At 44.4% G+C, this 23,843-nt stretch overlaps 1 protein-coding gene across 4 annotated transcripts; it reads left to right on the top strand.

The window, feature by feature from the left end:
• The first annotated feature begins 45 nt into the window (after nucleotides 1-45).
• Nucleotides 46-23,843, top strand: abl2 (c-abl oncogene 2, non-receptor tyrosine kinase). Of its 4 annotated transcripts, none has more exons than XM_010743836.3 (11): nucleotides 46-866; nucleotides 12,771-12,932; nucleotides 15,612-15,907; nucleotides 16,037-16,309; nucleotides 16,525-16,609; nucleotides 16,745-16,922; nucleotides 17,058-17,242; nucleotides 17,343-17,495; nucleotides 17,738-17,827; nucleotides 17,970-18,152; nucleotides 19,823-23,843. In XM_010743836.3, the coding sequence occupies exons 1-11, from the start codon at nucleotides 650-652 to the stop codon at nucleotides 21,652-21,654; spliced, it is 3,654 nt and encodes a 1,217-aa protein (XP_010742138.1). In that variant the 5' UTR covers nucleotides 46-649; the 3' UTR covers nucleotides 21,655-23,843. The 4 variants fall into 4 exon arrangements, with proteins under 4 accessions (XP_010742138.1, XP_010742137.1, XP_019118394.1 ...); XM_010743835.3 differs by having other exon boundaries at nucleotides 47-866; nucleotides 12,768-12,932; XM_019262849.2 differs by lacking the exon at nucleotides 46-866 and adding an exon at nucleotides 12,340-12,558.

Genomic DNA, 23,843 nt, shown 5'->3' with positions numbered 1-23,843 from the left:
TACTTATTTTAAATCACCACCCTGCATTTGCTTTATAAAACAATAGCTGATGGAGCTGGTGTTTTTTTTTTTAAGCTTTGCTGCATTTCCAGCACTCTGGACTCAGATGGCACCATTTCAGCCCGTTGGAACCGGTTTTGGGGGATTGTCGGGACCCGGTTGGTGTCGGTGCTGGAGAGGTGGAGGATCACGGTGACAGGGGATCGAACCCCCCGCCTTGTGCAACACATCTTCTATTCTGCGGTAAAGATGGCGGCGTCAGAGGGGGCGCGTAGCGGCCGGACAACGGCAAAACGATCCTGAAAAAAGCTCCCGATTTGACCGATTCCCGCTCGTTGGGTACCGTCAATATCTGCTCGGATACCATCTGGATCGCCGGGATAGAGACAATCGCTGTCACACGCCGGGGTTGCGATTTTATTGTTAAAGGCAGGGTGGGTGGGTTTCTCTGATAGCTGCTAACGTTAGGCTAACAGGCTAACCGAGCGAGCTAGTCAGCGTTAGCTCGGTGAAGAAGAGCGGGGAGGGGATTGAGGAAGACTATTCGGGCCAGGCCGCTCCAGCTTTTGGGGGGGGGAATGTGAACACAGAGGTACGCAAGGGGGGTTTGCTCGCTTCGTCCCACACGTCCTTACGCCAAACAACCGGGATGGGACAGCAGGTAGGCCGCGTCGGTGAGGGCACATCGACCGGACTCCAGCCACCACAGCCCCACGCGTCCCAACCGCACCAAGGGAAGGGGAACCGGGGGAGCGGCGCCGGGAGGAGACCCCGAGAACCCGGCAGTAGCACCGGGACACCGCCGGGCAGGGCTGCTGCAGCCAACGTGCCTGACCCAGGGATCAATATATTCACGCAGCATTCAGGTAACAAGATAAACACGTTAATGAAAGAGGTGTTTTTTTTTGTTTTTTTTTACTTTGATGTATGTTTGCTGCTGCTAGCCGAGTGCGTGCTAGTTTGACAACGACGCGTTAGCGGAAATAGCCATGCCAACCAATCTTAGCTTTGTGTGTCTCATCCATTTTACGGCGTGTGTGTGTTAATTTGTCCATTGTCTGTGTGTACAGACACGCAGGGGCGTTTGTGCGGGAACATAATTTGCTCAGTTGTAGCAGTATGTCGGGAGCATATGTATGTGCTGCATGCAGTCCACTGTGCTCAGCCTCAGGGTCAAAGCTGGAGGGTTGGCTCGTTGTGTTTTTCCTCTGTGTGATACTTTGCTTTGGTAAACAGTGATTCTTGCCTCCGGAGGTCGAGTAGCAATTCCACCCCATTAACTCACTATAGCAGCCACTAACAGGCTCACATTACAGTACCTAGTGGTTTTCACATGCTCGCTTACATCCTCTTGTCTGATAATGTCTACTGTTACAAACACTCAAGCAAGCTGACTGCACACTTTGATCCACTGGGGGGGAAATCTGTGTGAATTATTTAAGTCACCCTCTGTGTCATTATAAGATTACGCTCACGCAAAACATCAAAGTTTAAAGCTAGTCTTATGTGATTATATTTTAATATCCTATGTCTGTCTTCCCACACGATCAGGGAATACGTTAGGTGACTCATGTATTACAGGAATAATAATAATTTTTTAAAAAAGGGCCACAATATAGAGGTGTGGCACTACTTGCCATCACCAGTGTTCCTGCCTTAGAGCAACCACTAGGCATTGATATTGTTATCTGGCTCTGTGAGTCATGGAGAAATAGCCCGGCACTAACCCCCCCTGTGCCCTAGATGGCCTGCCTCTTTCCTCCCCTTAGGCAGGATCTCTAAGTGGCTGATCTGGGCTTAAAAGTAACAAGGATGACAGGATGTCTAAACTGCGGCGTGCATAACATCATCATCCTCATCATCACCACTACAGCGCAGGTTTACTCTTCCTTCTTCTCTGTGTGTGTGTTTGTGACACCATGTGCTCAACTTTGACTGTAATCTCGGTGGGATGCTTAAAGTCCGTCTACCTGCAGTTGGCTGTTTTTTTTTCACTCTTCATATTTGCGGCATAGATGTAAAGCTGCTGGCATGACTTTTTTCCCTAGTTTCCGCTGACGTCCCAGACCAGAAACTTCCCTTACGCCATTGCAGAGAAAAGGGCACATAAGAAGGTGCAAGCTTTAAGGAATGGAACACATTTTCAAGTCGTAGCTGGCACATCTCGAAAGCCATCTTGAAGTACATACACAGACAGACAGACCTACTAAGTGCAGCACCACTCAGTGTCTGCGCTGTTCTGTTCTCTTCGATGTCGGGGCAGGAGTGGCCTTTTTATAGCAGCCGGGATGCAGTCACATAGTCACTCTGCAGAGAGAGACTGCTACTCTTCAAAGCACACAATAATAGAACAAAGACTCTTAAGTAAGGGTGCTTGGGACTGTGCACTGACTATCAAAGTGCCCCTTTTCTAGTAGTCTATTTATGTGATAATGATGCAGCGTTAGCGCACATGTCTCTGTTCCTTAATTTGGATTGTTCGAATGGGCTCAAAAATGTATCGTTATCACCCGTCAAGTATGTTATTTTATACTATAGCGTGATGTATAATTTAAAAAAAAAAATCTAAGTGACTATCTCTTTGACTATATAGGAATGTATCCAGTGTCATATATGGGATAAATGACACAATCTGAGTAATCTGTTCCACGACAATTAGACTAGATTTGATTTCTGTTGATTTGATGAAGAGGAAGTTAAGATAAGATAAACTATTGATCCCATGCAAGGAAACTGAAGTGCCACAGCAGCAAGAGGAAGCAGAAGAGAACAGATGCATAGTATAGTTGACAGTCAGCCAGCGTGACTACTTGGTGTTTGTTTGACAGCAGATCTGCTTCAAGTTTTAGGATCTAATTGTGTTTTCGTAGGCAGAATGGCTTCAACATGTCGAAGCGGTTTTTATTAATTCAGCTTTATAACAGACTAGCATACCCATGAGACTAAGCGATGCCTTCTTGGTATGTAATTGAAAGGTGCCAGTCTACAAAGAATGCGTTTTTCTCTGTTGAAGTCATGCCTGTGTGTGTCGCTGCCTGTCTTTCCAGTGGGTATCATATGAGCACATGCTTCCACTAGAGTTTCTATCAGTATGCCTGAAACCACTGTGTCACTTTAAGGGAACAAACAAGAGACTGGAGGCCATTGGTGTAAATTGGCTGTTAATATGCCTGGCCCAGTGTCCTCTACTTCCCCTTTCCCTTCACGTCTCTCTCCTTAGTAGTAGTAGTAGTGAATATTTCAACATCTATAGATACCAGCTTTGGGCTGTCTTTCTTTTTCTACACTTTAGACAAAGTGAGTCAGCTCCTGTCCCTTTCAGGTGTACAGCAGTTCTCTCCAGCTCATCACTAATTTAGCTGCCCTGTCTCCAAACAAGACAATGTTTACCCTCCTGGACAGACAGGCCAGCTCGAAAACACTGAGCTAAACAAGGACGGACAGGGAGCATCCTGCCTCTGTGCTGATTCAAAGGGAGACAGCCACCTCTCAGTATTGGTTGAAGTGCAGTATTGTATTGGTGAATCAGTGGCTGCAACATATTGACGGTTTCACCTTTTTTTGGCCTTGTCAGGAGTTCAGAGATCTCCGTCTCTGCAGTGGGTTCATCTGATACACACACTGCAGTGGGGGTAGTCCTGTGAAGTGTCATAGTGAGGTGAAATTGCTGAAATGATGATACTGCAGCGTTGTTTTACAGTTTCAGTATTTGTCACTTTTACACGTCTTATATTTTGCTTTCGTTAAATGATTCCTATATTTGTGTAACGGGTACCGGTACTTCTTAAGATTCTTTTTATAAAATCGACAAAGTGATGGGCTAATCTATTTTTGCTTATAACAGATCATAGAAATTGGGGCAGATGAGTGGATTTGAATATTTTTTTTGGCAGCAGTACTGATCGCGATTGTCATACCTAAAGTGCTGCGCTGCTTAAGCTCCTCAGAAGAGAAGAGAGATGCCTGGATCCAGGATCCAAGGACCTAAGCTGATTTGCATCATGGGTGAAATTAGATTAGAGACAAATCCACTTTTATGTGGAGTCTTATGTGCTAAAACCCCAACAACCAGTCACCAAGTCACACAACAGCCACTGCAATATCTGGGGGAAATCAAATTTTAGATGCCATGGGTGAGACTTTAACAGGTTTTTAAAAGATAATATCTTGGAGTAAAGATGATTTGATTTGTTGATTAATAAAAAAAAACTAGTTAGTCAGTCCTAGTGACTGCCATTAACCACTAGGAGGAGCCATGGACACACCTCCTCTGGGTGAAACTGCCTTGAAATTAGGGCCAAACTGAGGAGTCTGACTGATAGTCTCAGAGTTGGGAATGAGTGGGATTAGATGGATGTTTGCAGGAGCAAAGGGTGTCTCTGTGCAGGTAGCTTTAACAAAATCAAACACGGTTCATGTCTAAAGACTGCGTGTACCACTGTGCACTGTGTAATGGTTGTTAAATAATTGATGTCTCTCTGTGCCTTCGTCCTCGTCGCCAGCCTGCGCTGTACTACAACTGACTGCCAAGCGTCTTTATACCCCAGCCTGAGCTTCTGCTATTAGTCCCTGCAGTTTACCAGCTCTGCCTGCGTAGAATCAATGTTAAACCTCAGCCTATTATAAATCTCTCCATGATGAGTTATTCCATTAAAAATGAGCAAAATACAGATTCATTCATAATCTGTAATATGCCGTAATCTAATACGACCACACGGAAAACAAAATTAAGAGTTTTGGCTTATTTGCATGAAACTGATCATATAATTAAAACAAAGTTTAGCAGAGCTGAGTTTTTTTTGTTGTTGTTTTTTCCCCCCGTAAAGTTTTTGTCGCTGTGTGCGTCTGTACCCAAACTCCCAGTTGCAGCCTTGAGCCTTTGCATCTGCTACCAGTCAACCTTCTGTAGTTCCCAAAACCACAGTCCTAGTTTTTATTCCTTGGCCTCGGCTCTCCGCAGTTTATATCATTAAAGAGTGAGGATTAATCAGAACAGTGAGCGATTGGCTGTGCAGATGGTGAAACCATCCCTTGCATCTGTCGGCTCAAAAACACCAAATGTTTTAGACTTTGTGGGGAGGTCTAGCCAAATTGTTTTTCAGTGGCTCCTGGTTAAATCACAGTTTTTAGTCTTTAGGCTGCAATGGTGCAGCGGGGGGAAAAATAAATTAGGAGTGGGAAAAGGGGGGGGCAGTCCCTGTGCCAAGCCTGTTAAGCATTGATTCGCTTCCAGGATCAGTCCTCCATTGCTGGCATTATCACTGCTGCTTATCTTGTGGGTTGCAGGCTGGAGACTTGGCTGGCAACACACACTTTGCACACACTTACTGTAAACACCCACACACGCATGCTCATGCATATATACACATTCTCCGTCGCACTGTCTCTCTTTCAGTCTCATCGTTGAAGTTGTAATGTGGCGCAGCTCTTTCGAGGGATTATCAAGCACGTCCCATTCCTTGTGTAATCGCCCACCAGCTGACCAGTCAGTCAGAAAACCTTAATCTGGGCGTCCTGTGGCACTGCTGTCCTCAAATGTCCTGTGAGAAGAGACGGCTATAAGTTGTTGATTTTTACTTTGAGTCACTTCCTCAGATGGATTTCAGGTTACTTGTCAACCTCGGCTAATTCGTTTTTCGAGTGACTAATGACTTTGCTACCCTAGTCCTACACTGTCGTGTTATATGTTATCATTACACAAGGCAAATAATCCAGTTAATCCAGTTTGAATTTGAAACTGTATCTGTAAGACGAGTAGAGAAACCATAGCGAGGAATGGCATGGCTTGGCACATACTGCACATTGAATGTAGATGTTTCACTGGGCTGGTTTGGCAGCCAGAGGTATCTCAGCTATCTGAACTAAAGAGCACAGTGAAAGTAAAATCTACCGGGGTCCAGTCGGTTCTTTTTAAACCGAGTCATTGTAAAGCAGCTTAAATGTGCATCCCAGCACAGCTTAACCACACCGCACACAGATTAGCTGTTCAGACCTCAAGATTAGTCTACGGATTCTTCTGTAAACCCTCGCCGCGAAGAAAGATGAAAAGCAAGCAGGAGGAGGCAGCAAGGAGGGTGTCTCTCTCTTTACAGGAGATCTGCTGTGGCGAACACACCTCGACAACGTAAACACACACACACACACACCTCACGTAGACATTTTTTTACACCGTCCACGTGTATTGCATGACGGTTTGGGCAAGAGCGGGCAGATCTGCAGTGGAGGATGGTGCTCTGACATCTAGTGTAGTCATGTCAGTTTAAAATTTCCGTTCAGTGTACTTTTGTGTAAATTTATGGCTCCTGCTAGACAGAAAAACAGGCTGTCTTTTGGACTTGGGAATTGAGCAAGCTCCGAAGTAGAAATACTTGTTAACAATCCAAAGACATGTTTTTTAAAAACACTGTACTCTCTGTTTTGTGCATGTTTTTAAATGTAACCAATCTATTAAAATATATAATTAGTTGCTTGCACAGTATTTGGCCTATGTGTGTGAAGCAGATCACTCTAGCTAGTGTGGATGAGGAGTTTGTTTCAAGTCACTCATCCTCTGTGCTGTCACATAAAGGAGCACTTAGCTTTGTTTCCAGCACACCTAAAGGGAAGCACTTAGAGTCCATTATTAACCCATAACAAGCCCTGAGAGGGGCAGGGCATGGCATGGGTTAGAGCTCCATTCTTCTCCATCGCAGGATGATCCACAGGCCCTTAGGCCCAGACTGGTGTTTGTCCACTGATTGATGTATTTCCACGTACACAGCAGACTTGATGACCATATAGACAGAGCTGAATAGAGAACATTCACTCGCGTTCCCGGCAGCGGCCTGCATGTGAGTGCGTAACTACTTACTCAGAGGTTTTCAACACCCGGATGTGTTGGGTAATGTGAGGCATGTGAATCTGCCGGTATAGACATGTATATATGCTATACTATGGGACTGTATACACAAGTCCCAGTGCTGATAAACTCATCGGGTGTTTCAGACTGATATCAGCAAGCAGAAGTATTGTGTTTTCACACGATACATTCCTTGTCCTCCATAAACAAGGGAATATTTTCCTGAGTCTGTCCACACACACACACTTGTGATGTGGCATTAATGAGGCTATTGTCCTTTGTCCAGTCCTCATGAACAACAACTGACTTTCCTCTCTCCTTTCTGGCCGTGGATTCTCGATGGACTGCCTCTCAGACAGTAGATGAATTGCTCCTAAATCCTGTTGGTGAAATGTTAGAGACATGCACGTTAACTTACATACAATTTCTTTTTCACTGTTTTGATTATACTAGATATACTGATTGATAAATCTGATGAACTTTTATTCTATAGTATGTCTAACATCACTAATCCAGACTACAAAGTAAACCTATCAAAAACATGTTCAACATGCATTGTATTTCCCTTGGTCGTTATTTTGAACCGAGCGGCGTTCTGAAGTGAAGCCAATGCTGAAGTGCCAAAAACTAAAGTTCCTCAAACGTCCACTTGAGGCTGGCTACAGAACAAGTCAATCTCCATAAGTCCCCATGTTAGACTGTCCAACTTCACAGCAGAAATAAACATGTTTACAGCCTGGTACAAAAATCAGTTTTGGTCTCTATAGCTAATTTCACCGTTCATGAAAACTGTACTGAGTCTAAATTTCTTTTTAACTCACCTGTTCAAATTATATTAAGGCTTAAATTTATACATACATTAACAGAATGGCTGCTTTGATTGACAGTTAGGTGCCGTTACAGATTGTTTGAGCACACAGGAGTAATCCGGCCCACCTTAGGTCCCCCGATGATCCACATCTTTTCTGATTTTTAGATTATGGCAGTGGCCAGCAGCACAGATTTTGAGCTTCAAAACAGCCCTTCAGAAACATATGGCTAAAGTCACATTCTTTATGTCAAACATTTAAACCAAGCAAATAAATCCACAGGGTGTTTTGGTTGATTGACATTTCATCTCAGCCCACATTCAGCCTGCGTGACAACCCTTTAAACTTTATTTCTTCTGTATTTAGTAGCGTTGATACTTCATTTTCCCTGGTCGAATACTATAAAAGGCTGTGACTCATGATTATTTTCATTACTGATTAATCTGTTGATTATTTTCTCTGTTAATCGTCAGTATTTGGCTCTCTTGGTGGTCTTCAAATCATCTGAAAACAATACACATCACAACACTCCAGAGAACTAGACGATATCTACAAATACCTTGTTCGGCGTCCAAGAGTCTAAACTCCAAAGTTGATCAGTTTACAAAGATGTAAAACAGGAAAAGCAGAAAATCTGATACATTTGAACCATTTTCTTCTTGATTTTATCTTTTACTGTCTAAATAATTACTGCTTAATTTAGTTTGACACCACATTTAACGTGGGTCATCCGATTCACTGGTAAGGAAGAGTTAATGGGGTTCTTATGCTGTACAGACTGTAAAGACATCAAGGTGTAACCTGGCCCACACCTCTCCCTACTTTTTTTAAAATTTCTCGTGGTAATCACGTCTTAAAATGGTCCTTCAAATCCTCCGCAGTGATATCATGAACTCTGTGTGTTTTAGTGTCATGAGTCAGGTCAAACAAGTTGTTACAACTTCAATATTCACTGAGTGACTATCAGAAGACAAATAAATGGTGGTACTAGATTACAGCATACAGCAGATCTCACTGTTAATCAGTCTCTCTGGCTCCACTCTCCTGTATTCTTCGCCTTTCTGTCTCAGTCTGCCACAGGACCTGATCTGGCCCGTCCTGTAGGCTTACGTAATGTCTTGTGTACGTGGGTCTCATCCGCGTCATTGTCTCAGGTTTTTGTTAGGACTTCCTGCAGGCAGCCGGCCATCTATCTCCGCACTACCATCACTATGTGCTCTGCAGAGTTATTTCTGGATGTCATGCTGCTATGTTTTGTTCTCCAGCAGCTAAAAATACACCCTTACCTCGCTGGTCATGGGCTTCAGATACAAACTGTATTGTTTTTGATTAGAGCGTGTAAGTGATGTTATTCTTGTGTTTTAATACTTTGGCACAAGGTGGCGGGTCGGTGAAGTGAAAGCTTTATAGACACATGGAGGCACAAACTCATACAAACAGCTGCAGGGGGAAGCAGCAGGATCGTGGGACAGCCAAGGAAATAGTCTCACCATTGATGTGTGTCTACGTGTTACGCATGTGTGCGCCTTAGGGCCAGGGTCACCTCTGTCCCAGCTGTCTCAGGGGGGTTGCAGGCTTGGCGTGCTCCGCTCGACACAAAGCCGTAGTTTTCTTCAGAACGCACATGTGCTTACACTTCACAGCACACACACACCGTGAGGCACCCGGACGGGCACACGACATACCCCACGCAGACCAACTGCTCCCTCAATCAAAACGACTCAGCGCACGAGGGGTTTAGGCTCGGCCAAGTGGAACAGCATCTTGTTTTTTTGTTTTTTTTTTGTCTGGCGTAAGAAGGATTTAGAAGCAATTTAAGAAATATGATCAACTTAATGAATCTGGATCATGCTATGAAAACAATTTGATGTAATTAGGTTATTTGATTTGGGCCTCGGAATACTTGACTAATCTGTGATTGAGTTTCTTTTTCGTGTCTTACTCTTTTGAGACCTTTGACAAATGCGTATGGCATAATATCTCTATTTCATTAAAAACATTCCTGACAAGAGTGATGTGATACGTAGCTGTGTAAGAGGAGCAGCTCTGACAGTTGGCTCAGCCTGGCTATGGCAGTTGCAGTCATGCACATTTACACACATTTATTCACATGCACACACACACACACACAGAGGAAAAGTGTGGGTCATTAGGACCTCCACACACACCGCCACCCCACCCCCCCTCCAAGGGGAACAAGAACGACCATCTGCTGTTGGCCACAGTGCTCTTGGTCCAGGCCTCACACACACTTCCACACCGCACATATACACACACACACAAATGCACACACGTCACATTCAGCTCAACTTTCCTCCATACCATACACCCACCCACCACCACCACCCCTCCTCTGTATATACAGATACGACCACCACCGCACGCCTTTCTCGCTCCCTTTCTCTGCCACGTTTTGCCGTCCCTTACAGCGCATTAAACCGCAGAGAACATCAGTCATGGATGTCTGTGCTCTCCAGATGGACCTTGGAAATCTTGACTCCCCTAGGCCACATCAAAGCTAGTTGGGAGTTCCCAGCAGGAGGCTGCTAGTCACTACTGTAACTTCAGAAGTTTAGGTGGTTTGATTCAAGGACAGCGTGGGTAAATACTTTGTGTGGGGGGTCTCCGTTTCTCTCCATTCGTGTACAGCATTTGCGCTCCCACAGTGAAGGAGATAGTTTAGAGAAGTAGCTTGTGCTCCTTTTTTAAATTTTTTTATATATATATATTTATTTTTTTGCCAGAAGAATGAACACTTGTGCTTTTCAGTCTCCGTCGTCTTAGACACAGTCAGGCTTTTAAAACAACTGCTCAGAGACAGCACAGGGGATCGGGAAAACCTGCAGTGTTTCTTTGGATAGCTGACCTGACCGGAGCAGAAGATGTACTGGGAACTGTGGCTGAGCCAGGTCACAGCAAGCGCTGCGCTGCAGTGCATGCTGGTCCAAAACAAAGGTGGGCAAGCCTTGTGTGTAGATGTGGACCGGTTACAGATTTATTTTTTTAGTAGAAAGATATTGAGTTTGAGCATAACTCTCTCTTCAAATCTCCCTGCTCCCCTCCGTATGCATGGCATGTGTCTGCCACATGGTGTAGACTAACAATGGGAAATGCTTAATTATGAGAGGAACTTCTGCCAGCTTTACAAGATTAGAGCGATGACACACAGTTTTCACACAATACTTTGAATTTGCACGGAACAATTAAAAGTATTTAACATTGTTTAATGGCCAGTGTCTCAGAAGCTGGGAGTGAAAAGCCTCCATCATTCTCATTGCAGTGTAGATATCTCTGATATATCTCTGATATCTACACTGCACGTTTTTTTTTCTCATTGACATCAGTTCTTGCTGCTTTTCATACTATTTTAAAAAATATTTTTGAGCTTTTTGAACCTTGATTGTATTGTATCAGCTGAAGAGTGACAGGAAAGTGATGATAGAGAGAGGGGGAATGACACAGGTTGGATTCAAACGCTGGGCCGCTGTGGCAAGAACTGAGCTTTCGTACCTGGGGCGCACACTCCGCAGAGTTTTCTTTTTCTTTTTTTTACCAAGGCCTGACCTTGATGGCGATAATGAACGCTATGTTAAGAGTATTACATTCAATGTTGGACTGCCAGCTGTAATTACAACCGCAGAATCAGTCGATGGTGCTTCAAGGTGAAAAGACGATACGACAGGATTGCTAATTAGTGCTTATTAAAAGCACCATTTATATTACTGACATGAGGGTGTAATTTGTCCGAGGCTGAAAGTGAATAGAATACAGAACAACTGCTGCAGGAGGAAGAAACTGTTATAAATCAACTAGTTTCTTCGTCATACTTTTGCCGGGATGTGTAGGTGGTAGCCTTAAGCAGATGTTGAAAACCGGAAGATAACCTTTAGCCATCCCTGTAAGTGCTTCATGTTGACTTTTTCTGCTAAAATAAAAAGTCATACCCGTGTGGTTCCCAGAAAAAAAAGATTTCAACATTAACTATTTATTTGCATTTTGACTAAAATAAAAAAATTGGACCACACCATCATTAAGAAATAATGAGTAGTCTGTGCTAATGTAGCTGACTGCCAAACCACTTTTTTATTTTGAGCTGCATGTATACAAGTCATATATTTTTATGTTGCTTCCCGTGTTGTTTCCCAATATTTGTCTTACACGGATAACACAATCCTCTACAATTATAACGTTAACTACAACTCCCCGAAAGACCACAGAGTTAAATAAACATGGCTGATTGTTTTGGATCTTTTAGTAAAAGAGGTTTAAGATTACAGCTGGTGCTTCCTGAATGTGCTAGGCTTTGCACAGATGCTATGGACAAGGTAAAATCCTTATATTAACAAATAAATAGAGGATCATTAGTTTAAGGTCTGCGTCACCACTTTCACTTTATTTTGAAAAGCCTCGCTCTATACCTGCTTTTCTGTTTTAAACTTGCCCGTGTTGCCTGTATACTCTCATTCTTCACCACCCTCCTCTCCCACCCGCTCAGCAGCTGTCCACACACGCAGTGACTTTGGCAGCAGGTGCTGAATACAGTACGTATGCCGGCTACTAGTTGATGATTGTCTGTCCGTGGGTGTGTGTAATGTCACCATGGTAATCACTGTATCCTGTGTTGGAGAGGGGAGCTTTCTTATCCCGGTGTTGGAGCTCCTCCCTCTCGCTCTCAGTGTATATACACACACACAAAAACACTCCCACCTCAGATTTTACCTGGTTTGGGCTAGACACAGCAGGCTTCTGTGTGTAGCTAGTGATTACAGTGCTTGTCAGTGAGTGGACTGGTTAAAGTAATGCTTCTGAGGTGCCTGCAGGCAAGCAGCAGTTTCGAGGAAGAGTGGGCTGCTCTAAGCGGCTGTCATCTCCACACAGGGCTCAGGCAGGGGAACCCACCTGGACAGACAGGTAGACCATCTGTGAAATAGAGTCTTGGGGTTATGGATAATTCAATTTGTAGTATTTGGCTTTTGGCTGTGATGCTACTGAAGGGCTCTGTCTCAAAATTGTTTTTTTCCACAGTTTTTACCTGTTCAAATTATGTTGCATTCTCAGTCACATTTTGTCTCACAGTTTCCCTCCTCTCTTTCTGACCCCTGCCCCTTGTCTTCCTCCAGAAGCTCTCCACCGGCCGTTCGGCCTGGACTCAGCGGCGTTGACGGAGGCGGTGCGCTGGAGCTCCAAGGAGAACCTGCTGGGGGCGGCCGAGAGCGACCCTAACCTCTTTGTTGCACTTTATGACTTTGTCGCCAGCGGAGACAACACTCTCAGCATCACTAAAGGTAAACAATGGCACGGCGCTATGGCTGTAATTGATTATGTTTATGTTGATTACTTATTAACTTCCACGTGACTCACAAAAGAGATTTTTGTCTCTGGGTTATGTGCTGAAACTTGAAAGACATGTCCTCCAGTACACTTTTTCCATGCATCATCACTGATGGTTGTTACTTAGCTACGTGATGTTACTTAATTCTCTGAGCAACCCTGTTGACACATGTTGCAACAGAACAAAGGGATTCCTTACGTGTGGCAAAGAGTCATCTCTAAAATCCTTCAGGCAGTGTCCGTGATTGGCAGGTCAGCAACTCCCAGAAAGAATGTGTTATGAGTAAAAGTATAATTATGCCAGAAGAATGTGGTGTGTCAATAGAGCTTAGAGACCCGTTATGCCTCTTCTCCCTGTTGTGACGTCAGCAGGTATCCGACCCAGCCTACAGTCATCTTTGTCAACCGCCCACTCACCCCACCCCCCTGTTTCACTCTGTACTTTGAGTCTATTGCACCACCTGTGAGCAATTTTTTATTATCCACCAGCCCGGAAGTTGAAAGATAATAATATTAGTTTGTAACAATGAAATGTTAACCTCTGCAGACAGCATGACTGAAATACTGTTGATGCTTATATCTTTTCACTGTTTCTCCATTACGCACACTCTTTCTTTCAGTCCAGTCCTCCTCTCTTTCAACCAGCAGCAGTTAACCAGTCAACCAGCTCTCCCCTGAGTAATGAGCTAAAAATATCCTCATAATATTATCCAGAGACAGCCAGGCTCGTGTCCCCAACCCGATCTAAAGCATTAAACGTGGCAGAGTGTGTTAATTATCCATCGTTTTAGGACTTCCACGGCAGCTGCCTGGGATGGAAATGATGTTTAGACCCTGACTCATGGAGTAAATCTCATATTCCTGCCCACATGCATGCAAGCACATGTGCACTCCCAGGCTCCGCTGCACTTTTCCTATCTCTCCCACTCTTTGCTCTGTGGAAACAACCCAGCATGCCTCGAATGCTACGTTAATATGGAATACGTTCAACTGTAATAATAACAGGTGGATGAGCTCAGCGGTCACAGGCTGATCACAGAGAAGGACTTAGCAGACCCCTGTCTGGGGCTAAGCATTGTCTCTTCTCCGTGCCAGGCCAAACCAGGCTAGGCCAGACCAGAGCCCCGCTTCGGGCACATATTGCTCCTAGTTCGGAGCAGGGAGGCAGTCAGTGTTTCCACTCCCACAAAACCTACAGACACAGAGGAGACTGATGAATTGGTGGGCTGGTTGTGGATAACCATCTCTATTTAATGCAGTTCTGTGGACTGCTGCAGCTCTGGTTAGAGGTTATATGTTAGCAGGCCACAGTTGTCCTACTGACTATACTCAGTGATGTTCAGTGTCTGCTATTTCTCATAGTTTAATGCATAGCCTGAAGCTGCATTGAGATCACCTCTAGCCCTAAGTGAAAAACCACAGTCACCTCATACATCTGTATGAGGCCTGAGCCTGGGCGGTGCAATTTTTGCCAAAAAATACAGGGTCATCCGGCATAAAAATTTGAACCTGGCTCAACTTTTTCTGCAACACGACGTCATTCGACATGGTGCTGCTGTGAACCAGCCAAATACATGCAAGCACACATTCTTGGTGGATAACTTTTTGTGATTTTGAAAGGCTTTTTTTCTACTATTTGCCTTCTCAACGAAAGATCAAAGTGTTGCCATGTTTCCAGTTGTGAAATCCTCTCCACTGCAGTGCTTTGGCATCTGACAAGCCTTTAAGCACATTAATCTGTTACTCCACCTGGATTCAATTTAATTGCCTCACCTGTATCTGAAGCAACAACACCCACAGCAACACAGGTCTGTTTTGATTCTGAACGCACACTAAAGGGTAACGTGTCATGTAGTGCTCCGAGCTGCTGAAAGTAGAAGAATTCAAGGTGTTAAAGAATACTTTGCGTGTGAAACTTTGAGTCTGAATGCAGAGGGAGATAAAGATGAGTGTAGACAAGAAGAAAAGGTAGTAAACTTGTGGTGGAAGTGCAGAGGTGGGTAGATACTTCTGCCTCCCTCTCCAGGCTGGCAGAGAGAGTCACCACCTTCTTCTTTCTCTTTCATGTTCCCCTGTTCTATTTCTCCAATCCACCATCCAACCGGTTGGACTGATCACTGCTTCATTCATTGTTGTTTGTTGTACAGATAGCTCCCTCGTTCTTACTGTCTCCAGCACATCAGTTGCTCTGCTCCTTTGTGTCTTATGTCTGCACTTGCGTCAGAGACAGGCAGAGGCAACACACCAAGTCACTACACGCCTGGTTTTGCCTAGCCCTCTATGACAGATATGCCCTTTACCCAACCCTATCATTGTTCCATAGCTTTTGATGTAGTTTCAAGGAGAGGCATGTCGTATCCATGACTCCTCTCTCTTGTTTACGATCTGTTTTTTAGGTGTTATGACCAAAGCTGAGACCTGATGAGAACATTCATTCTTTGTTGTCTCTCTAAGGAATTTGAGTAAATGAAATCCTGCAGTCATATGGCAGATATGTAATCATAAAACATCTTCTCTTTAAGTTATTATTAGAGAATCTTTAACTTCACACAACTACTGCTTAGCAATAATCTTTCTAACCAGGACTTGCTACCAATAGATCAAGACTTACAAGTTGCCACTCCTATGTTCAGGTGAGAAGCTGCGAGTGCTGGGCTACAACCAGAATGGAGAATGGAGTGAAGTGCGCTCAAAGAACGGCCAGGGTTGGGTGCCCTCCAACTACATCACACCAGTCAACAGTCTGGAGAAGCATAGCTGGTACCATGGACCAGTCTCACGCAGCGCTGCAGAGTACCTGCTCTCATCCCTCATCAACGGCAGTTTCCTAGTCAGAGAAAGCGAGAGCAGCCCCGGACAGCTGTCAATTTCTCTGCGCTATGAGGGGAGAGTCTACCACTATCGGATTAACACAGCCTCTGATGGAAAGGTAGAGTCAAATAAGAGTCCAGTGGTGTGGCACTGTTAGCTTTAGTTGGTGTTAAGGCTTTGGCAGCATTTATTAACTGTGTCCCTCCTTTTTTTCTCCTCCATGCTTCCTCCTTTCCTTCCTCCTCAGGTGTACGTGACATCTGAGAGCCGTTTTGCCACCCTGGCCGAGCTGGTCCACCACCACTCCACTGTAGCCGATGGCCTGGTCACCACCCTGCACTACCCAGCGCCCAAATGTAACAAACCCACAGTGTACGGTGTGTCACCCATCCATGACAAGTGGGAGATGGAGCGCACAGACATCACCATGAAGCACAAGCTAGGTGGAGGCCAGTATGGAGAGGTGTATGTGGGAGTTTGGAAAAAGTACAACCTCACAGTGGCTGTCAAAACACTCAAGGTATGAAGGCCCTGATGGCATTATTAAAGTTTCACTGAACATTAATCTGAATTGTAAAAGTATCCTGATGGTTTTTATCTGAACACATAGAATAATGGTTACAGATCGCCCCCTGCAGGTGGACTTTAGTATTACACGTTGTTATCACTATATATTGTTAAAAACTGCTATGTCTGTCCAGCCCACTGATAAAATGTCTTTTTCTATAATGACAGGAGGACACCATGGAAGTTGAAGAATTTCTGAAAGAAGCAGCAGTCATGAAGGAGGTTAAACACCCAAACCTCGTTCAGCTACTAGGTCAGTATTGCTGAAACCCACTGATTGTATTTATTGATGAACCTTTTGTTTTCAAAAACAATATGTATTTTAATAAATCTGACACTAGTTGCTGTTGGCATCTGCATTCATTTTAACTGTTACCCACTCTCACAGGTGTGTGCACGCTGGAGCCTCCGTTCTACATCGTCACAGAGTATATGCCACACGGGAACCTGCTGGACTACTTGAGAGATTGTGACAAGGAGGAGGTGAATGCTGTGGTGCTGCTGTACATGGCCACACAGATCTCCTCTGCCATGGAATACCTGGAGAAAAAGAACTTCATACACAGGTGAGGGGATAGTCTAGTTTTGTTTGTCCATGCATTTGTCCACCTCATATGCCAAAGTAGTCTAATGTCTCTTGCTTTCCCACCTCTTCCTCTTCTGTCTCGCTCTCCTCTGCTTGCTTTACTGTCCTCTCTCAGGGATCTTGCAGCGAGGAACTGCCTAGTCGGGGAGAATCATGTTGTGAAGGTTGCAGACTTTGGGCTGAGCAGGTTGATGACCGGTGACACTTACACTGCCCATGCTGGGGCCAAGTTCCCCATCAAGTGGACTGCACCAGAGAGCCTTGCGTACAACACCTTCTCCATCAAGTCGGATGTCTGGGGTGAGCAATACATGGCCGTACTTTCATACTACATGTTAATTTCTCTTTCTTGTAGCTTGTTTCCAATGTGCTGATGTCTGGTTCTCATCTTCCTTTACAGCCTTTGGAGTGCTGCTATGGGAAATCGCCACCTATGGCATGTCTCCATATCCTGGCATCGATCTGTCTCAGGTCTATGACCTCCTGGAGAAAGGTTACCGTATGGAACAGCCAGAGGGATGCCCACCCAAAGTTTATGAACTCATGAGAGCATGTGAGTAGTAGCTGTCTTATCTACGCCTTACTTATTCACCCACTCCAGTGGGGAGACGTGAACAGCATGGATTTAAAAAAGTTTAGCTATTCCTTGATATCTGTCAAAATCATTGATATATCACAGTTTACTGCCTTCCTGTTATTATAAAACTTTTTTAAAATATGATTTTAAGTTGTATTTAATCTTAAAATAGAATACTGCCCTGTAGTAACATGCCCTTTTTGTCTGTCTCTCCACAGGCTGGCAGTGGAGCCCATTGGATCGGCCTTCGTTTGCAGAGATCCACCAAGCCTTTGAAACAATGTTCCATGACTCCAGCATCTCTGAAGGTACGGTAACACATACCTGCTTTCATTAAGTGTCTAAAAAACGCTGCACCGATTATATTTAGCTCAGCTGTGTAAAATTTGAAAATGACTGTCTTCTAATAGACTTTCTTTCTTTCTTTTCTTTCTTTTTTGTGCGTTGCAGAGGTAGCAGAGGAGCTATGTAAGACCGCGTCCTCTGGTCACTGCGGACCGCTACACTCTTTCAGTCACGACATGCCCCTGTTGCCTTCCAAATCTCGCACACTCCACAAGCACACAGAAAACAAAGAAAACATAGAGGGTGGACTCGACGGACGACCTGATCACGGCACTCACAGTCATTCAGGTACTGCCAGTCATCCCTACCTTACTGCCAACCAGTCAGATGCACCACATTATAATTCTGCAGGTATGCCAGAGGACACCGATTCACAGAGTCATCTGCAGCGCCGTCAAGCCCGCCGTCTAAAAAGAAGAGCAGTCATTTTTCTTTCAGACTGACACTGGTGCCAGCATCTGTCATCGGGACGATCATGCAAGCACGGCCTGATGTAGTTCCCATACGTTGGCCTAGAATCACAACTGTGTTAGCGCCTGAGCAATGAAACGTCAGTGCTCACGTCTCATGTTAAATATATAGTAAAACAAATCTATAACATTCAAATCTTAATTCATACACAAAATGAAAATGTATTCCACAAAAACTAAAATAATCTCCTTCTACATCACCCAACCTCATGTAGTACTTGGAGAAAATATTATCTGACTGTCTACATCCCATAAAATATTACACATTACATATTCAACTGATCCATTGATCCTTGTCTCTGACACACATACACGTGTTATGTGATGAAATGAAGTTGATAATGTCTTGTCTATTTGTACTCACATCACAATCAATACTTGGCAACCCATTGTGTATTCCTATTTGCTAACCCTAACTCTAATATTAAATCTCCATACTATTTGTTGTTTGTCTTGTCTTGTTTTAAGTTATTGCTTATTTATTTGTTATATATTGGAAATAAAATGTTTGTTTTTTTGTGCGTTTACCTGATGTGTAAAGAAGATATTCTGAAGTCTGTCTTTGTCTTTCTTTTCACTTCTTCTTCCATTGTGGCCATTTTGTTTAAGCTTTTATGTTTTGGTTCACAAATATGAAGATGAATCGTTTCATTCATCATGTTCTAAATCCAGTTAAAGTTGTGTGAACATGCACAAATGTCACAAAGCACAAAACAAAATTCCTATCAAATATGAAGTATACATTTCATTGAACATTCCAACCTCAGCATGTATTTACTTCATGTTGTTGTTGTTGTTGTTGTATTTATATTCATAAAAAATGGTTGTTTGTATACATCTCTATATACATGCAAGTGCTTTTCACCATGTCATGTATGAAATACTATGTGTGAGTGAAGGATTGGTGGCCTTAGTCAAATCACACGTTTGTAGTTTAAATTTATTAGGTTTTGCAGTTTTCCTAGTTCATTACCTAGTTCGAGAACATTGTACACAGTTCTGATTTAAATGCCAACACAACAGTAAAATTGAATATCTCTCTTTGAGTGGAGTTACACAACAGCCCTCCTATTACTAAGGGTTGGGCATCTTTTGTTTGGTATATGTTAAGTCTTAGAAGTGTATTAGCCATCCAGTTTTACAAGGGCAACTTCATCATTGAAACATTGACTGGCATGACTTCAGGACATTACATCCTTTATTCTGAAATGCTTTTCTTTATTCGTGAGTCCCCACGGAGGGGGAAAAAAAAAAGCTTAGAGAGAGAGAGGGAATAGTCCATCTTATCCCAACAGCGCACGGCTGTCTGAAACAATGAATGACACTAATGTATAGACAAACATATTGAGAGACTAAAAGAATTCAGAGCGTTCTTCATTGTTTTTTTGCAAGATGTTAAGCAACCTTCAAACAAAGATCGCTGAGTTGCCTGATGAGTTCAGCCCAGCCTTGTATTGTTTTAATCCTAGTCTTCTCTTCTCTTTTTAGGCTGGGCTTCCTCTTTGTTTGGAGGGGATGGCCGGTCAGGCTCCCCAGCTCTACCCAGAAAACAGCAGCCACGAGATAAATCTCCTGCCAACCTTTTAGAGGATGCACAGGATATGGGCACATTTACACGAGACCGCAAGACTGGCTTCTTTAGCTCCTTCATAAGGAAGAAACCTCCCTCTTCTACTTCCTCACCATCCTCTCAGCTCCAACACAACCTCCCGACGCCACCCAAGAGGAGCAGTTCTTTCCGCGAGATGGAAACGCAGCCTCACAAGAAATACGAGCCTACGGCTGATTTCAGCGCTCCTCCTCCCCTACCCCAGTCGGACAGTCTCGGCGGCTTCTCTGCCTCTCCCTCTCACTCCCATGGGGAACCCACCCAGGGTCAGTCACGGTGTTGTGGGGCTGCTTTTGGCCAGAAACCCTCTAGCGGGGGCCTCGGTTCACAGGTGACAAGCGGCAGCAGTTGGAGTGGGTTAGCTGGTTTTTTCACCCCTAGACTCATTAAAAAGACCCTGGGGCTACGGACAGGAAAGACAACCTCTTCAGAGGATGGTGGAAGTATAGCTGGAGGGTCTAAACCCTTCCCTAGGTCCAATTCTACCTCCTCAATGTCTGCTGGGCTGCCAGACCTGGAGCGCATGGCTCTGACTTTACCCAGGAACCGTAGTGCTAAACCCCCTTTAGAGAGGACTGCCTCTACAACCTCCCAGCCAGAGAACGGGGCCGCACGGCCCTCAGAAACTCTGCTGAGGAGGATGGATGAGGGGACTGCACAGATCAGGGAAAGACCCAAAGCCAAGCTACTTCCCCGGGGCTCTGCTGTAGGGGTGAGGGCACCAGGGGTCGGGGGGGAGGTGGGGGAATCGGACAGTCTGTCTCGGGTCAGGGAGAGTAGAGAGGAGAGTGGGGGAGGGCTAGACAGACAGCAGAGTTGGTCATCTCCTTCTAAGACCTCTAGTTCCAGTGCTTCATCAGCTGCAGCAGGTGCACCGACTCACAACCACAAAGTTCCAGTCCTGATCTCCCCGACGCTGAAGCACAGCCCAGCTGACGTGCACCTGGTCGGGCTGGACTCTCAGGGGAACCGCTTCAAACTGCTGTCTGAACACCAAGCAGACCGGGACAGACCGCGACTTGTAAAACCCAAGTGCGCTCCTCCTCCCCCTCCCACTCTGCGCAGCCTGCAGCACTCCTACAGCGGCGACGGGGAGGAGCAGGTAGGAGTAGCACCTGTGGAGGTGAACGGAGACACATTAAAAGGTCACAGGTCAGGGCGAACATCAGGAGGAGCAACGACGGGCAGACCGTCAGTGCCACCACCACAAGTGCCTCCTGCGTCTTCTTCCTTCTTCTCCTCGTCTTGCTCTGCCACCACCAACACGACTCCCACCAAAATGGCCAACGGAGCCACCACCACTGCCTCCTCCACACACACAGCACCGTCTGCCGGTTCCAAAGTGGCACTCCGGCGGATCAGGCAGCAAGCGGAGAGGGTGCCTCTGGAGCGGGTGAGCCGCGAGGCCCTGCTGGAGTGTGCTGAGTGCCTGAGCAGCGCCCTCCACGCCAGCTCCGAAAGCCCCGCCAGCAGCCAGGTGTTGGATGCTGGCCACCAGCTGCTAGACTACTGCTCAGGTTATGTGGACTGCATCCCTCAGATGAGGAACAAATTTGCCTTCCGAGAGGCAGTGGGGAAGCTGGAGCTCAGCCTGCAGGAACTGAGGGCCTCGTCCTCAGGAGGCGGAGGGCTGAGCAGTGTGGGGCCCAACACTGTACTGGACAACCTGCACAGCTGTATTAAAGAGATTAGTGACGTAGTACAGAGGTAGCCACTGTGACACCAACTGTCACCTCTAACTACCAGACAGATCGCTTATATTCCCTTTTTTTACGTTTCTGGTTCTATTGACAGCTTTTTGGGGGACGAAATGAGAAAAAAATCTCAGAGTACCTCAGAGAAATCACTACAAAAATGTAATCTTTTTATTGTTTACAACAACCGTTTCATAAAATGCCAGTGTTGACACTAATTTTGCTCTGATCTGTACATATTGAGAAATGTTTATACCAAACTAAATGTGGTTTAAGTCACACCATGAAATGTTTAGCCCCACGTCTCCACCAGGCCTCGACAAAGGCCTCTTTGTTCAATGAATGTCGAGTGTATCAGCTGTGTGTAGCCAGCCCAGAGAGTAGGTCTAAGCTCACTCTGATATCTGTCAGTCTGTCACATACTGAGAGAGAATGATGGTGGTTGTTCCCGGCCTTACTGAGAACGCCAGACAACTCAACTCTTTTCACAGAGTAAGCTCAAGCAGTGTTTCACAAATGCGTGAATCGTGAATCATCGGTTGGGAGTATTTTGCTCAGCGTCTGGGGAACTGAGTGACCATAAGCCATTTTATTTAAAGCCATTGTTTTCTAAAGAATTCAACATCAGGATTTAACAGGGTTTTGGGGGTCTCAATTTAACACTTTTATGTGCAGATGTTTTTGTTTTCTTCTTCTAATATCATTTCATAGACTGCAACTGACAGTCAGTACTTTAAGGTAGACGGACAAATGTGATAAAATTATAAATCTCCCCCCAAAACTGCTTTTGTTGGTATCAGATTAAAGCCTTGTTTTTGAATAGAGAATAATCACCTGCTTTTTAACGCTGACATTCCCGTGTGTCCACACAAGGTGCGACCATTGAGAAAAAAAGACTGAAGGGATCACGTACATCATCGAAAGCTGTGTGCATTTGACGAGCGTGTAAATAAGCTGAAATGAGACGTCAGGTTTACGTTTCAGTAATACCAAATACAGGCTTATCAAATCTATAGAAGAAAAAGAAAAGATTGATATGAATCTATTTTATTTAGTCCCCACAATACTAAAACATAACAAATGAACGTGGGGCGTCTTATCATATGCACAGCGTTTGTCTTCGCTTCAGTGATGTGACCAATGTTCACACGTTAACACAGTGCCACAGATATATGGGGGGGGGGGGGATCCCCAGTTCCCTAAAGCATTTCAATATTTATGACCAGTTATCCTTGCACACTACATTTCTTCCTTGTATGATGGAGCATAAAAAGAGTAGAGTGAGGAGAGAGGGAGAGCACAGGGTAGCGCATGAGGAGGTGAAGTGGGACAGTATTTCTATAAATGTCCTGAGTATGGACAGTGCTGGATTCCCTGTAGCCTTGTCGTGGCCTCAGTGCCTCAAATTCTTCAATGTATGAACACTGCGAAACGCAGAGACCTACTTCACACTAATCACACAGTACTGATCTCTCAACAAACAAACTGCAGTATGTCTTCAGCACATGAGCGATTTGTACATTATTTGGTTCAAAGAAAAAATGCTTTTTAGAATGTCTATGTATGAACTTGAATTTTAAATTATTCCTGTTTTTTTTTTTTTTTTTTTTTTTTTATTAAAAGCACAGACCTATTTTGAGAGAAAAAAGTTATGTAAATATTTGATTTATTTCATATCCAGGAAACAAAAGATTTATGTGTGGTTACAGCATAAAGAGCAATGTTTTTGGACTGTAGAGATGTATTGCAAGCCTGAGGCGCATCCACCCAGATCTGAATATCTGCTTTATGAATGTATTATTCTTCCGTTCTGAATCCGGTCGAATGTTCATCTGCATGACTCTTTAATCTCTTACGGTGCCATTCTTTCTTTTTTTAATTTATTGTAATAGTTTTATTGGCCCATACTTTTGGAATTTTGGTCACACTAAAGAATTCAAAATCCAGAAACAGCTGCTCTGTTTTTTTGAGCACAAACAAAACTGTGTACAGCACACACACACACTCAACTCACAGATGTCTTTATTTTCTTTGCTTTGGCTCACATCTTAATGTACACTGGATAAGGCCTCAGACACATTGGTTCACTGACACATGTTGCATACTAATACTACAAAATCGAATCTGTAAACACTGCAGGTCCATAACACTTTCAAAATGCCTGTTAATGACACTTGATGGATTGCCAAGTAAAAGTTTTTATCAA

Source organism: Larimichthys crocea, chromosome XVII (assembly GCF_000972845.2).
Source record: "Larimichthys crocea isolate SSNF chromosome XVII, L_crocea_2.0, whole genome shotgun sequence".
NCBI lineage: Eukaryota > Metazoa > Chordata > Actinopteri > Sciaenidae > Larimichthys > Larimichthys crocea.
The sequence above is the reverse complement of the archived record's forward strand: the minus strand, read 5'-3'. Positions and strand labels throughout refer to the sequence as shown.

Bases quoted from the DNA above. Each gene is read 5' to 3' on its own strand.
- abl2 (XM_010743835.3), top strand. From the start codon at position 650: ATGGGACAGCAGGTAGGCCGCGTCGGTGAGGGCACATCGACCGGACTC. The intron at 16,610-16,744 runs GTCAGTATTGCT...CCACTCTCACAG, and splicing joins AAACCTCGTTCAGCTACTAG to GTGTGTGCACGCTGGAGCCT. The intron at 16,923-17,057 runs GTGAGGGGATAG...GTCCTCTCTCAG, and splicing joins AAAAAGAACTTCATACACAG to GGATCTTGCAGCGAGGAACT.